This window comes from Bombina bombina, chromosome 5 (assembly GCF_027579735.1).
Source record: "Bombina bombina isolate aBomBom1 chromosome 5, aBomBom1.pri, whole genome shotgun sequence".
Taxonomy (NCBI): Eukaryota; Metazoa; Chordata; class Amphibia; order Anura; family Bombinatoridae; genus Bombina; species Bombina bombina.
The window spans coordinates 81967358-81983450 of record NC_069503.1 but is presented as its reverse complement, the minus strand read 5'-3'; the positions used below and the strand labels follow the sequence as shown (position 1 = coordinate 81983450).

Below are 16093 nucleotides of genomic sequence, written 5' to 3'. Positions count from 1 at the left end.
TCATGATTCTAGTTTGCTTCATTCTCGTTATCCTCTGTTGAAAAGCATACCTAAACTCTATAGTAAAAGAAGGGGTTATCATCGTATAAATAAGGGCCTTTGTGTATAGTTATGTAACTTTGATCTGCACATAGGGGCTCCCATGAGCCTCTGCTCAAATAAATGGACATTTAGAACCGATTCTATAAAATTTGCTGGTCTATACGTGGTTTTCCCTGCCAACACTAGCAGGGGCAGCCCTCGTGGAATTCTATAAAAACGGGTCTGTCCCTGAGAGCGGCGAGATGTCCCCCATACAAATAATGAGAGCTCTCTGCAATTTGCAATGTTGGGCGCAGTAGAGAGAGAGAAACCAGCGTGTTTTAAAACTTGAATATTACACCCAATATAAAATTCATTGCGCTGTTTTCAGTGCACTGTACCTTAAATTCACTGTAATTTTCGAATGCATGGGTTTTCCTTTCAGAGTAATTAGTGTTTAGAGTATTTTGGCCAAAACTCTTCACCTTTGGAAAGAAAAATCAGTGAGATCTGTAGTGCAAAAATGTATAGAGAATTATGCTGGGATTTAACACGCCCATGTTCCACCCATTTTACAATAAAACAATTACGCTTTGTATTTTGTACTGATAAATACAAATTTCTTTGTGTTTTTTTGCACATCTAGTATACTTAAATTATGATTTCTTCCTGTGTAATTTAAATACATATTTTACGATAAGATAAAATACAATTTTTGGTGAAAAATTTTGTTATGATTTTTTATTCACTTTTAAAATACAATTTTTTCCTGTATATTTTTGTGTGAATGGTTCAATTAATTGTTTTGTATGATTTTAAAATTAATAATTTTATTGTTCGCTTTTGTAATGTCTGCATCTCCCCCTATACAAAAATGCAGTATACACCCCATACCCGCTTTTTATAATTCCACAACGGAAATAGAAGGGCTGGCGAACAATTCTTATAGAATCTCACCATCCCATAGAAATTTGTAGAATCACATTAGGTGATCTTTATTACCACAGTGATGACCTGGCTATTAAAACTTACAAAGGGGCTTTCTTTTAAAGAAGGGATTCTGGGCTTTAAAATAAGGGGTCTTGAGCAATATGACATGGGCACACTCCTAAGCCTATGTAGGTATGCTTTAAAACAAATTATATGCAGTAAATAAAAAAAAGGTTGAATTTCATGACCTTTTAAATCATAGTAGCTGGTAAAAGATAAAAAAAAAAACTTGTAAAATAGATAAATAACAGAGTGCAAGATGTCAGTCACAAGCTAACAGTAATATTTAGTTACTTTTTGGGTTGGTAGACAGAGTAAAACAAATACATCACCAGCTTAACGGGGCTAACTATATGACTTTTCTGACAGCGCCCAGAGTCCTACTTGTTAGTTGTAGAGAATAGACCTAGGCACATTTGGCTGGGGTGTTTGTCTATGAGGTTTACACAAATAACAGAACCATGTGGGGTCTTACAAGCGGCTGCCTTCTTCTCGTCAGCTCCCACTACTGCTGTTTATACAAAGAGATTTCTGGTAAACTGATATACTTCTGTGTTACAGTCAGAAACACATCTGCAGACTATGGGATAATATAACAAAACCATCTCCACTCCCGGTTAGACTTAACGGGTTTCCTATTCTTTGTTTGCAGGTTTTCCATTGTGTGCGCTGGGAACGTTAGAGGTTAAGACTGAAAAAGAAGATCTAGACATTGATGATCGCGTGACAGCGATAAAGATTGAAAATGTTACAACCACTGTTGATGGTGAGACTCTTATCAGTGCCGTTAAAATGTGTTTTTTATATTAGAAACTAACAAAAATGTGATGCATAATACTTACAAGATCTTTTATTAGACTGCAAAAGCTACATAAAGGTTGCTGGTCTGAAAGTTAATGACAAAGTAAAATGACAAGCTCTGAATACAACAGTAGTGCACTGGTACTCCTCAATTACAAACGTTTTAGGTGAAGCAAGACAACATTCCCCATTCCTTTTCATTTTCTTCATAAATGGAAAGAGTCCACAGCTGCATTCATTTCTTTTGAGAATTCAGAACTTGACCACCAGGAGGAGGCAAAGACACCCCAGCCAAAGGCTCAAATACTCCTCCCACTTCCCTCATCCCCCAGTCATTCTTTGCCTTTCGTCCTAGGAGGTTGGCAGAGAAGTGTCAGAAGTTTTCGATAGTCTGTTATGGAGTGAGGGCACTTTATTTATAAAGAGGGACACTGACTCTCCTATACATGGAGAGGACTTATGAGACAGCCGTTTATGCAGGCACGGGGGCTGAGAAATTTTGGCTCAGGTGGTTTCACTACTCCCGGCAGTTAAACTTTAGGAAAATGCCGACCGGGAGATTTTTGTTTTGGGGACGCCCACGATGGGCGGAGCTAAGAGAGGCAGCAATCTGAGTTGCGCGCCACTTTTACTTCACTTCAGAGTACCGGAGGGAGAGAGACTACAGGGTCTGTCTAGAAACGCATGATTATCTAAAAGCGTGCGTTTCTAGGACCGGATAACGTCTCTCTTTATCTTACACCGAGTTCCGGATCGTTTGCTAGTGGGATTGACAAAGTTCCGGTGCAGCAGGGCAGGTAGGCACCTCAAAAAAGAAGCTGAGGTGTAGAGGCGTTCTGTTATTGTTATTTAGCAAATTTGCTCATTCTGCAGACATAAGTAAAAAAGTTACGATTTAAAATTTAAAAAGACAATAAAAATTTTTCTGTTTTAATTTTTTAGTAAAAAATTAAGGTTTTTATTTGATCCATTGTGAGTCAGAATGGACCAAGAGGCTTTGCAAAATGTCACTTGTTCTTTGTGTTTTGATGCCAATGTGGAACCAACAATCCCTTTCTGTTCCTCATGTATTGAGAGAACTTTAAATTATAGGGATAGACTTTTTTCTGAGCCAACATTTTCCAAGGCGGATGCTGTTCAGGAGTCTAATGACAATGTTCAATATATGCCGCAGCTTTCCCCTCAAGCGTCCCAACTTGTATCGCCCACACATGCAGTGCCCTGCACTTCCTCTCTAACTCCTCATGGAGTTACGTTGCAAGACATCGCTTCTCTCATGTCCTCTGCGGTTTCTGATATGTTGTCTGCTTTTCCCATGCTACAGGAAAAGCGCAAGAGGAAAAGTAAACATTCAGTAAGCAAGGTTACTGACGCAGTTGTTGCTATTTCGAATACCCCCTCCCAGAAGCCGGAGGAGGAGGATACTTCGGTAGCATCTGAGGGTGAAATCTCAGATTCTGACAGTGTAATTCCTCCTGCTGATACTGAAGTTGTATCCTTCAGGTTTAAGCTAGAACACCGCCATCTGTTACTCAAGGAGGTTTTAGCTACATTGGACGACTGCGACACCATGGTCGTAGTTAATCCTAAGAAATCCAGTAAGCTAAACAAATATTTTGATGTACCTTCCTTGGTGGAGGTTTTTCCTGTACCAGACCGAGATTCTGAGATTATTGCTAAGGAATGGAAGAGACCGGGTATCCCTTTTTCCCCATCCCCCTATATTTAAAAAGATGTTTCCCATAGCGGACTCTATCAAGGAGTCTTGGCAAACAGTACCCAAGGTGGAAGGGGCAATTTCCACTCTGGCCAAGAGGACTACCATCCCCATAGAGGATAGTTGTGCCTTTAAGGATCCTATGGACAAAAAATTAGAGGGGTTACTCAAGAAGATGTATGTACACCATGACAACCTGCTGTGTGCATTGCTACCGTCACTAGTGCGGCGGCATATTGGTTTGATGCGTTGTCAGGAAATCAAAGATTTTCGATTTTTGTCTAGTGCTTCAGTCCTCTCCTCGACCATCAGTGGCTCAGTGCATGGAGGTAATTGGTCTTATGGTAGCAGCTATGGACATCATACCGTTCGCCCGGTTCCACCTCGGACCTCTGAAGTTAAACATGCTCAGTCAGTGGAATGGTGATTGCGGACCTGTCTCCGCAAATACAGCTGGAGCAGGAGACAAGGGATTCTCTTCTTTGGTGGTTGTCTCAGGATCATCTCTCCCAGGGAACCTGCTTTCGCAGACCCTCTTGGGTGATTGTGACAACAGACGCCAGCCTTCTGGGATGGGGAGCAGTCTGGGGCTCTCTAAAGGCTCAGGGAACTTGGACTCGGTCGGAGTCTGTTCTGCCCATAAACATTCTGAAGCTGAGAGCAATCCTCAATGCTCTTCTGGCCTGGCCCCATTTGGCCTCGGCCCGGTTCATCAGGTTCCAGTTGGACAACATAACTTCAGTGGCTTACATCAACCATCAGGGAGGATCGTGGAGTTCCTGAGCCATGACAGAGGTAGCCAAGATAATTCGGTGGGCGGAGACCCACAATTGCTGTCTATCAGCTGGGAGGCGGACTTCCTGAGCAGGCAGACCTTTCACCCGGGGGAGTAGGAACTCCATCCGGAAGTGTTTTCCAGCCTGATTTTCAAATGGGGTCAGCCGCAATTGGATCTCATGGTATCTCGGCAGAATGCCAAGCTTCCGAGATACGGGTCAAGGTCATGGGACCCTCAGGCTGTACTGACAGAAACCCTGGCGGTACCTTGGACCTTTAGTCTTGCATACATATTTCCTCCGTTCACACTTCTACCTTGGGTCATTGCTCGAATGAAGCAGGAGAGGGCATCAGTGATCCTCATTGCACCCGCATGGCCTCGCAGGATTTGGTATGCAGACCTGGTGGACATGTCATCTCTTCCACCTTGGAGACTTCCGTTGAGAAAGGACCTTCTACTTCAAGGGCCCTTCCTTCATCCAAATCTAGTTTCTCTGAAGCTAACTGCTTGGAGATTGAACTTTTAATTTTATCCAAGCGGGGATTTTCAGAATCGGTCATAGAGACCATGATTCAGGCTCGTAAACCTATGACTAGAAAGATTTAACACAAGATATGGCGTAAATATCTATATTGGTGTGAATCCAAGGGCTACTCTTGAAATAGAGTTAGGATTCCTAGAATTCTGTCCTTCCTCCAAGAAGGTTTGGAGAAGGGATTATTGGCAAGTTCCCTAAAGGGTCAAATATCTGCCTTGTCTATTTTGTTACACAAACGTCTGGCGGACGTACCAGACGTGCAATCGTTTTGTCAGGCCTTGGTCAGGATCAGGCCTGTGTTCAAACCAGTTACTCCTCCCTGGAGTCTTAATTTAGTTCTTAAGGTTCTTCAAGGGGCTTTGTTTGAGCCAATGCATTCCTTAGATATTAAGTTGTTATCTTGGAAAGTTTTGTTTCTTGTTGCTATTTCATCTGCTCGTAGAGTGTCAGAGCTCTCGGCATTACAGTATGAGTCTCCTTACCTTATTTTTCATTCAGATAAGGTAGTTTTATGTACAAAGTTAGGGTTTCTCCCTAAAGTAGTTTCTGACCGGAACATTAATCAGGAGATTGTTGTTCCTTCCTTGTGTCCTAATCCTTCTTCTCAGAAGGAACGGCTTCTGCACAATTTGGATATGGTACGTGCTCTAAAATTCTATTTGCAGGCGAGTAGGCGACTAAGGATTTTCGACAGTCTTCTGCCTTATTTGTGGTTTTCTCTGGAAAACGTAAGGGACAGAAAGCTACGGCTACTTCTCTTTCTTTGTGGTTGAAGAGTATCATACGTTTTGCCTATGAAACTGCTGGACAGCAACCTCCAGAGAGGGTTACGGCTCATTCCACGAGGGCTGTTTCTTCCTCATGGGAATTCAAAAATGAAGCTTCGGTAGAACAGATTTGCAAGACTGCAACTTGGTCCTCTCTTCACACTTTTTTTCAAAATTCTATACATTTGATACTTTTGCCTCTGCTGAGGCCGCTTTTGGAGAAAGGTTCTTCAAGCAGTGGTGCCTTCTGTTTAGGTTACCTGTCTTGTCTCTCACTTATCATCTGTGTACTCTAGCTTGGGTATTGAATCCCATTAGTAATTAGATGATCCATGGACTCATTGTGTCATTAGAAAGAAAACAAAATTTATGCTTACCTGATAAATTTATTTATTTCTTGACACGATGAGTCAACGGCCCGCCCTGTGTTTTAGACAGGTTGTTAGTATGTTATAAACTTCAGACACCTCTGCACCTTGTTACTTCCTTTCTCTCCTTTACTTCGGTCGAATGACTGGGGTGGGAGGGAAGGGAGGTGATATTTAACAGCTTTGCTGTGGTGCTCTTTGCCGCCTCCTACTGGGCAGGAGTGATATATCCCATTATTAATTAGATTATCCGTGGACTCATCGTGTCAAGAAAGAAATACATTTATCAGGTAAGCATACATTTTGTTTTTCTTCAGATGGAAAAAGTCCACAGCTCCCCACCACTATTTTTCCTGGGGCATGTCTTATTTTTTATTCTTCTGGCACCTTTTCACCTTGGTATTTCTTCTACTGTTCCTTGTTCCTCGGCAGAATGACTGGGGGATGAGGGAAGTGTGAGGAGTATTTAAGCCTTTGGCTGGGGTGTCTTTGCCTCCTCCTGGTGGCCAGGTTCTGAATTCCCAAAAGAAATTAATGCAGCTGTGGATTCTTCCCATATGAAGAAAAGAAAATGATCAGGTAAGCATAATTTAAGTTTTTGTAAATATTGGGCAACAAAAACCACACACAAATAGTGATAATAATACAGAGCAATATGCAGGAATATATCCAAAGTGAAAAGAGTCTTTAATGGAGACAGTACCACAAATACAAATAGTCCATACGATGTTCCTCAGAAGGAAGAGAAAGAAACACATCATAGCATAATACTGTGTAATCTTCACTCCCCAGATGGAAGGCAGACCCAGAATACTCACATTAGTTAGAGCTTCAACAGCTCAAGATAATCAGCTCTATTGTGCAGACCTCAGGCAGACTGGATACAGACAAATGCTTAAAGCCAATGTACAATTTATTAAAAACAAAAGCCAAAGTTCTTGTAGATCCCTAAGGGTAACGCGTACAAACATACACAGATACTATGCGTGTGATAGTCCGTTGTTACAGACAGCATGAAGCTTTACACTGTATCTGTAGTCTTTCTGTACCGGATAGGTGCCCCTCCTTGTGACCAATTTGTACAATGCTTGATGAAAGAGTCATTTAAGCATTGTTCAACTTGGTTACAAGGAGAGGTACCTATCCGTTTGACACAGTAGTGTAGCTCTTCAAGATCTGCAAAATCCAAAAGAAATGGGTTAACTTGTAAGACAACATCTTTTCCCACATTTCAGTATGGGGCATGATGGTCCTGGGGTTTCTGTCTATTACACTATAAAGGGGAGTAGTATTTGACCTAGTTTCTATTGTAGTTGTAAACTGTGTAAACTGGTGGTAATAAGTATCTCCATTACAGTGTGATGAGATTTTTTTGTTACCACCAGTTTACAACGGAAATGAAAACTAGACCTTTGTTGATGAACGCTGCTTGGAGAACCGAGGCAATATGTAGGTATTATGATGATGTGTATAGGTATCGCATACAATGTAACTCCTAGGTGGTGGGGGAGCATGTTTGGAATCTTTTTAATGTCTCCATGAGAAGTTAAACTCTGGCATTAACATACTCTGACTAGTTAGTCTAAAACATTTAGGTACGGTGGTAATAGAATTGCCTTTTCTTACCATTTCAGAAATTGTGCAACGGGAAAAGAAGAAATAAGTTTCATAGCTAATGCTATTAACACAATGATTACTGGAGACGTTAGAGTTGTTCCACATCATTTATGTTTCTTAGTATTACTGTAGTGACATAAACCTGAAGAGTCCTCACTGCCTTCTATGTGTTGTGTATTTGCTTCTCCTTGTTACAGGTTTTCGTGTGGTCATAGTGGAGAATTTACAGGTGAAGGCGGAGCAAGAAGATCCGTATACGGAGGGGGAAACAAATACTTTTCCTGTTGATGGTGAGAATCTCGTGGTTTTTTTTTTACTTTTTGCAAAAACTTTTATATTATATTAAATATATTATTTACTTTTTATTAAATTAAATCAGATACTGAGCATTGTTACTGCTGAATAGTCACAGGACCAAAACGTGGTCATACTTCACCAGTAATCCAGAAGACCATGAAATTAAACTAACATCAGTACGATACTGGGTTGCCAAGTCCAGGGAGGGTCTAATATAATATTAATAATATTAGGTGTAGGGGCAGCTGGTCACTGTAATAAAATGACTGGATTTGATGCATTTTGGATATCTATTAAATAGATATGAAAGTCAAAACTACATTTTCATTATTTAGAATCAAATTTACTTTGTTCTCTTGCTATTCCTTGTTTAAGAGCATTCCTGGATTGGCTCATTAGCTTGCACATTTGTTTTGAACAATGCCAATTCATATACACAAATAATTTTGCAATCACTGCTACCAAACAATGCTTTTGACACATAAAAACTATTGAGCCTACCCAGATGTGCTCATTAAATAAAGGATATCAAGAGAATAGAAGCAAATTGGAAAGTTGTTTATAATTACAATGTACGTGCTATCATATTTTATAAAAGTTTGACTTTCATCTCAATTTAACCCCTTAAAGACCGGGCATTTCATACTAAAACTTCCCCAAAAGACCAGAGCATTTTTAGCTTTTTTACCATCACTTCTATGATACAAAAAGCCAGACAGCTTATTCCATTTAAACAGAAATAGAGCCTTGTTTTTTAATATTTACCTATCTAAACTATACATTTTTTTTAGTAGACAACCCAAAGTATTGATCTAGGCCCATTTTGGTATATTTCTTGCAACCATTTCACCACCAAATGCGATCATATTAATAAAATTGTTAACTTTATCACAAACTTTAGGGTTCCCACTGAAATAATTTACATACCGCTTGTGCAATCATGGCACAAATGGTTGTAAAAGCTTCTCTGGGATCCCCTTTGCTCAGAAATAGCAGACATACATGGCTTTGCCGTTGCTTTTTGGTAATTAGAAGGCCGCTAAATGCAGCTGCGCGCCACACTTGTATTATTTCCGGCTGTGATGGGGTTAATCAGGTAGCTTGGAAGGTTAATTTTATCTTCCGTATAGAGATTACCGTTTTACCTGACACTTACTACCCCCTAATCCCAATCTGATCCCTCTCACATAGCTCTCTTCCCTCCGTCACCCCCCACTGGTTGCCCCCGCCATCTAAGGTACTGACAGACAGTCTGCCAGTATGCAGTTTTAGTCCTTTTTTTTTTTTTTTAGTTATTATTATTTTATACAGGGTAGGATTACCCCCTTACCTTCCCACCTCTCTGATCCCTCCCAAAAAGCTCTCTAACCCTTCCCCCTCTAACAAGTATCCGCCATCTTAGGTACTGGCAGCTGTCTGTCTAATAAAAAAAAAAAATGTTTTTCTGTAGTGTAGGTTCCCCCTCATTTACCCCACCTCCCCCTCCAAGATCTTTTGCCCTACCCTCTATCCCCCCTCTACACTCTAGGAACCCCCTCCCGCTCTCAGGTATATGCAGCATTAAGTAAATGCCGCATACACCTGATGTTTAAGTGCTCTCTCTGCTCCTCACCATCCGGACTGAATAGCCTTAACCTATTGTTACAACTTATTATTATTATTAACAGGTATTTGTAGAGCGCCAACAGATTCCGCAGCGCTAAAAAACAACTAAATGACAATTGACTTCTGTAATCAAATTAGCTTTGTTCCCCATGGTATTCTGTGTTGAAGAGATACCTAGGTAGACATCTGCAGCATTAAATGGCAGGAAATAGTGCTGCCATATAGTGCTCTTGCAAATGGATAACATTCTTGAAAACTGCTGCCATATAGGGCTCCAGACAAGCGCACACCCCTTAGCTTTACCTCCCTGCTTTTCAACAAAAGATTGCGAGAGAACAAAGACCATTGTCAAATAGAAGTAAATGAGTAAGTTGCATAAAATTGCATGATCTATCTGAATCATAAAAGAAAGATATTGAGTTTCATGTCCCTTTAACCCCTTAATGACCACAATGTACCCTGTATGTCACTGGTCGTTAAGGGATTTTTCAGGACATAATAGCACAAGTCTAGCAAGAACACGCTATTAATGCCCTTCCTCCAGCAGGCTTTGTGGAATAGAGCAGTCTCAACGCTGGTGGCAAGACCGCGCTATAAAACAATCAAGTCCCAAAAAAAGGCCAGCGACATACAGGGTACGTCGCTGGTCCTTAAGGGGTTAAAGTGCTGGTAAGTTCACAAAGATGACGTTTCCGAATATAAAAGCGTTACCTAAAATGAATTCATATATATTCAGCCCACAATTTTGATCAAATGTTGTTTCTTTCCAATAATAAATTGTAATTTGATGTTGCTCTGTTACCTGCACTCCAGTCGCCTCCATGTCAGAATTTTACTTTTATAATTAGGGGATGCGCCACACGCCCTATGTAAGATGGCATCCGCACGCTCTCGCACTGGTTATTTAAAGCCACATCGGCAAGTAGTACAACTGTGCAAGTGCAGTTCTACCTCTGATCTGTACACTGAGCGCAATTATGTAACATAAGGATACATTTTATTTCAATTATTTTCTACTAATTTAATTTGCGCCATCCAACTACATGTAACTCACTGCCGCACTAGGTAACGCTGTTGTGTGTTGCACCTAGCGCATGAACACACTACATGTAACACTCTCCTGCACTAGCTAAAGCTGTTGTGTGTTGTACCTAGCGCATGAGCACACTACATGTAACACTCTCCTGCACTAGGTAAAGCTGTTGTGTGTTGTACCTAGCGCATGAGCACACTACATGTAACACTCTCCTGCACTAGGTAACGCTGTTGTGTGTTGTACCTAGCGCATGAGCACACTACATGTAACTCACTGCCGCACTAGGTAACGCTGTTGTGTGTTGTACCTAGCGCATGAGCACACTACATGTAACACTCTCCTGCACTAGGTAACGCTGTTGTGTGTTGTACCTAGCGCATGAGCACACTACATGTAACACTCTCCTGCACTAGGTAAAGCTGTTGTGTGTTGTACCTAGCGCATGAGCACACTACATGTAACACTCTCCTGCACTAGGTAACGCTGTTGTGTGTTGTACCTAGCGCATGAGCACACTACATGTAACGCTCTCCTGCACTAGGTAAAGCTGTTGTGTGTTGTACCTAGTGCATGAGCACACTACATGTAACACTCTCCTGCACTAGGTAAAGCTATTGTGTGTTGTACCTAGCGCATGAGCACACTACATGTAACACTCTCCTGCACTAGGTAAAGCTATTGTGTGTTGTACCTAGCGCATGAGCACACTACATGTAACACTCTCCTGCACTAGGTAACGCTGTTGTGTGTTGTACCTAGCGCATGAGCACACTACATGTAACACTCTCCTGCACTATGTAAAGCTGTTGTGTGTTGTACCTAGCGCATGAGCACACTACATGTAACTCTCTCCTGCACTAGGTAAAAGCTGTTGTGTGCTGTATCTAGCGCATGAGCACACTACATGTAACTCTCTCCTGCACTAGGTAAAGCTGTTGTGTGTTGTACCTAGCGCATGAGCACACTAAATGTAACTCTCCTGCACTAGGTAAAGCTATTGTGTGTTGTACCTAGCGCAGGAGCACACTACATGTAACACTCTCCTGCACTAGGTAAAGCTGTTGTGTGTTGTACCTAGCGCATGAGCACACTACATGTAACACTCTCCTGCACTAGGTAAAGCTGTTGTGTGTTGTACCTAGCGCATGAGCACACTACATGTAACTCTCTCCTGCACTAGGTAAAGCTATTGTGTGTTGTACCTAGCGCATGAGCACACTACATGTAACACTCTCCTGCACTAGGTAAAGCTGTTGTGTGTTGTACCTAGCGCATGAGCACACTACATGTAACACTCTCCTGCACTATGTAAAGCTGTTGTGTGTTGTACCTAGCGCATGAGCACACTACATGTAACTCTCTCCTGCACTAGGTAAAAGCTGTTGTGTGCTGTATCTAGCGCATGAGCACACTACATGTAACTCTCTCCTGCACTAGGTAAAGCTGTTGTGTGTTGTACCTAGCGCATGAGCACACTAAATGTAACTCTCCTGCACTAGGTAAAGCTATTGTGTGTTGTACCTAGCGCATGAGCACACTACATGTAACTCTCTCCTGCACTAGGTAAAGCTGTTGTGTGTTGTACCTAGCGCATGAGCACACTACATGTAACTCTCTCCTGCACTAGGTAAAGCTGTTGTGTGTTGTACCTAGCGCATAAGCACACTACATGTAACACTCTCCTGCACTAGGTAAAGCTGTTGTGTGTTGTACCTAGCACATAAGCACACTACATGTAACACTCTCCTGCACTAGGTAAAGCTGTTGTGTGTTGTACCTAGCGCAGGAGCACACTACATGTAACACTCTCCTACACTAGGTAAAGCTGTTGTGTGTTGTACCTAGCGCATGAGCACACTACATGTAACACTCTCCTGCACTAGGTAAAGCTGTTGTGTGTTGTACCTAGCGCATGAGCACACTACATGTAACACTCTCCTGCACTAGGTAACGCTGTTGTGTGTTGTACCTAGCGCAGGAGCACACTACATGTAACACTCTCCTACACTAGGTAAAGCTGTTGTGTGTTGTACCTAGCGCATGAGCACACTACATGTAACACTCTCCTGCACTAGGTAAAGCTGTTGTGTGTTGTACCTAGCGCATGAGCACACTACATGTAACACTCTCCTGCACTAGGTAAAGCTGTTATGTGTTGTACCTAGAGCATGAGCACACTACATGTAACTCACTGCTGCACTAGGTAAAGCTGTTGTGTGTTGTACCTAGCGCATGAGCACACTACATGTAACACTCTCCTGCACTAGGTAAAGCTGTTGTGTGTTTTACCTAGCGCATGAGCACACTACATGTAACACTCTCCTGCACTAGGTAAAGCTGTTGTGTGTTGTACCTAGCGCATGAGCACACTACATGTAACTCTCTCCTGCACTAGGTAACGCTGTTGTGTGTTGTACCTAGCGCATGAGCACACTACATGTAACACTCTCCTGCACTAGGTAAAGCTGTTGTGTGTTGTACCTAGCGCATGAGCACACTACATGTAACTCTCTCCTGCACTAGGTAACGCTGTTGTGTGTTGTACCTAGCGCATGAGCACACTACATGTAACACTCTCCTGCACTAGGTAAAGCTGTTGTGTGTTGTACCTAGCGCATGAGCACACTACATGTAACACTCTCCTGCACTAGGTAACGCTGTTGTGTGTTGTACCTAGCGCATGAGCACACTACATGTAACACTCTCCTGCACTAGGTAACGCTGTTGTGTGTTGTACCTAGCGCATGAGCACACTACATGTAACACTCTCCTGCACTAGGTAAAGCTGTTGTGTGTTGTACCTAGCGCATGAGCACACTACATGTAACACTCTCCTGCACTAGGTAAAGCTGTTGTGTGTTGTACCTAGCGCATGAGCACACTACATGTAACACTCTCCTGCACTAGGTAACGCTGTTGTGTGTTGTACCTAGCGCATGAGCACACTACATGTAGCACTCTCCTGCACTAGGTAAAGCTGTTGTGTGTTGTACCTAGCGCATGAGCACACTACATGTAACTCTCTCCTGCACTAGGTAAAGCTGTTGTGTGTTGTACCTAGCGCATGAGCACACTACATGTAACACTCTCCTGCACTAGGTAAAGCTGTTGTGTGTTGTACCTAGCGCATGAGCACACTACATGTAACACTCTCCTGCACTAGGTAACGCTGTTGTGTGTTGTACCTAGCGCATGAGCACACTACATGTAACACTCTCCTGCACTAGGTAAAGCTGTTGTGTGTTGTACCTAGCGCATGAGCACACTACATGTAACTCTCTCCTGCACTAGGTAAAGCTGTTGTGTGTTGTACCTAGCGCATAAGCACACTACATGTAACACTCTCCTGCACTAGGTAAAGCTGTTGTGTGTTGTACCTAGCGCATGAGCACACTACATGTAACTCTCTCCTGCACTAGGTAAAGCTGTTGTGTGTTGTACCTAGCGCATGAGCACACTAAATGTAACACTCTCCTGCACTAGGTAAAGCTGTTGTGTGTTGTACCTAGCGCATGAGCACACTACATGTAACACTCTCCTGCACTAGGTAAAGCTGTTGTGTGTTGTACATAGCGCATGAGCACACTATATGTAACACTCTCCTGCACTAGGTAACGCTGTTGTGTGTTGTACCTAGCGCATGAGCACACTATATGTAACACTCTCCTGCACTAGGTAAAGCTGTTGTGTGTTGTACCTAGCGCATGAGCACACTACATGTAACACTCTCCTGTACTATGAGTTTGCTTTGATTAGACAGTATTGTAAGTATAGTTTTAGCTACCAAATTAGTTATTATTCATTTGTTTATAAAACTAAAGGCTATCCTTATATTACATAGCTCTGCACATAGTGAATTATGTAACATGGCGCAAGTTAAATGTCCCTTTAATTGTAATTTATGTGTCACTCATTTGACCAACATTTGTTTTTCATCAATTTACATGGTGATTGAAGAGAGGCGATCACAGCCCATGCTATTTGATTGTACACAAACGCATCATTGGGATTCTATTGCAGATCGAGAAGAAAGCAGCGGTACTAATGCTTCTGTCTTCAGAACGGAAGAAGGTGCCTCTGTAGATGTGGAAGAGAGAGTGGGCAACACAGATTGGTGTGTTTGCGGCAATTGCCAAGCTATGCCAACCACCCGTGAATCAATCTGCTGCCGTGACGTGGAGAATATTTATTCTAAAATCCCTGACGGTTCATCCTGTATTTGTGAGGATCCATATGTGTCTATATCATTAACCAGCAGACAGTATTTAGTGCAAGTTTACCGTCTTTTGGCAAGCTACAAGAAAATACCCAACAATCCAAATGAGAAGTATTTTTTCTTTTTATTAAAATTGACTAATGTGGATTAATAAAATTAAAAGGTCTTAGTATTTTTTATTATAAAATGTTTTATTCATAACTATGTTAGGTAATTTTTAATAAATTCTTTTATTTTTTGTTTTATATTGTGGCTCATGACAATGTACAATTAATTTGTGAATAATATGCTAATATAAAATACAATCTTGTCAAAGGTAAACCAGGAAATTATCTGTTTATCATTTTTGTCATTCTACAGTTAAACAACTAGAGTTCGTATAAAACACAAGATGATTAATGTCTCTTTTTTTAAGGTTCTTGTTCGCTCAATATATTGTACTTTGTTATATGATGCTCACATTTTGTTTTCTATTTTCTTTTAAATAAAATTATAAAAGGGATTTACGGAAGATATCATACAGATCTTTCATGGTTTTTGCTCATGGATACCTTGGACCAAGGCATGGAAAGACGATACCATCATGTGTGGTTTCAACTATAAGGAATGCATTTCCAGCACCAGATCGCATGTATGTTGGATCTTATGCAGCAGAAGAAGAAGGACCTGCCATTAATATGTTACTTAAATAAATTTATAAAGCAGTTATATTCCCTTTCAGTTTTAATAAATAAAAAAGAGAAATAGTACCGGTAATTAAAGTTTTATTGTTCTTAGTTTGGGTTAAAGTCAAATTGTTGTTATATTGATTAATAAAATAAACCATTCTGGATTTATAAAAACATTTGTATTTATTTTTTTAATTTTATTTCAAAAATTACATTTTTATAATATAAGGTAACAATGAAATCAACTTCTGTAATTTCCATTCTCATTGAATATATATAATTATTATTATCATTTCTTTCCTAAGATATGGAGAGTCCATATCCGTATTTCTTGAAAAAAGTTAGTTTAACCTCCTGTTTGCTAGTACAACTGAATTACTGTGTCGCGAAATGATGTAGGTCTAAAAAGTGTGTCACTAACATGAAAAGTTTTAAAAGCTCTGGTCTAGTGAATATCATGGTGAGTTTCACACATGTCTCCTTAACCCCTTAATGACCACAGCACTTTTCCATTTTCTGTCCGTTTGGGACCAAGGCTATTTTTACATTTTTGCGGTGTTTGTGTTTAGCTGTAATTTTCCTCTTACTCATTTACTGTACCCACACATATTATATACCGTTTTTCTCGCCATTAAATGGACTTTCTAAAGATACCATTATTTTCATCATATCTT

At 41.0% G+C, this 16093-nt stretch overlaps 1 protein-coding gene across 1 annotated transcript in view; it reads left to right on the top strand.

Moving 5' to 3' along the window:
• Positions 1 to 15593, top strand: part of LOC128661335 (uncharacterized) — a 183204-nt gene extending 167611 nt beyond the window's left edge. The window contains exons 5-8 of the mRNA XM_053715599.1: positions 1664 to 1777; positions 7795 to 7887; positions 14556 to 14862; positions 15251 to 15593. Coding sequence (XP_053571574.1) covers positions 1664 to 1777; positions 7795 to 7887; positions 14556 to 14862; positions 15251 to 15443 — 707 coding nt within the window. The 3' untranslated portion in view covers positions 15444 to 15593. The remainder of the gene's footprint in view (positions 1 to 1663; positions 1778 to 7794; positions 7888 to 14555; positions 14863 to 15250) is intronic.
• Positions 15594 to 16093: the final 500 nt, after the last annotated feature.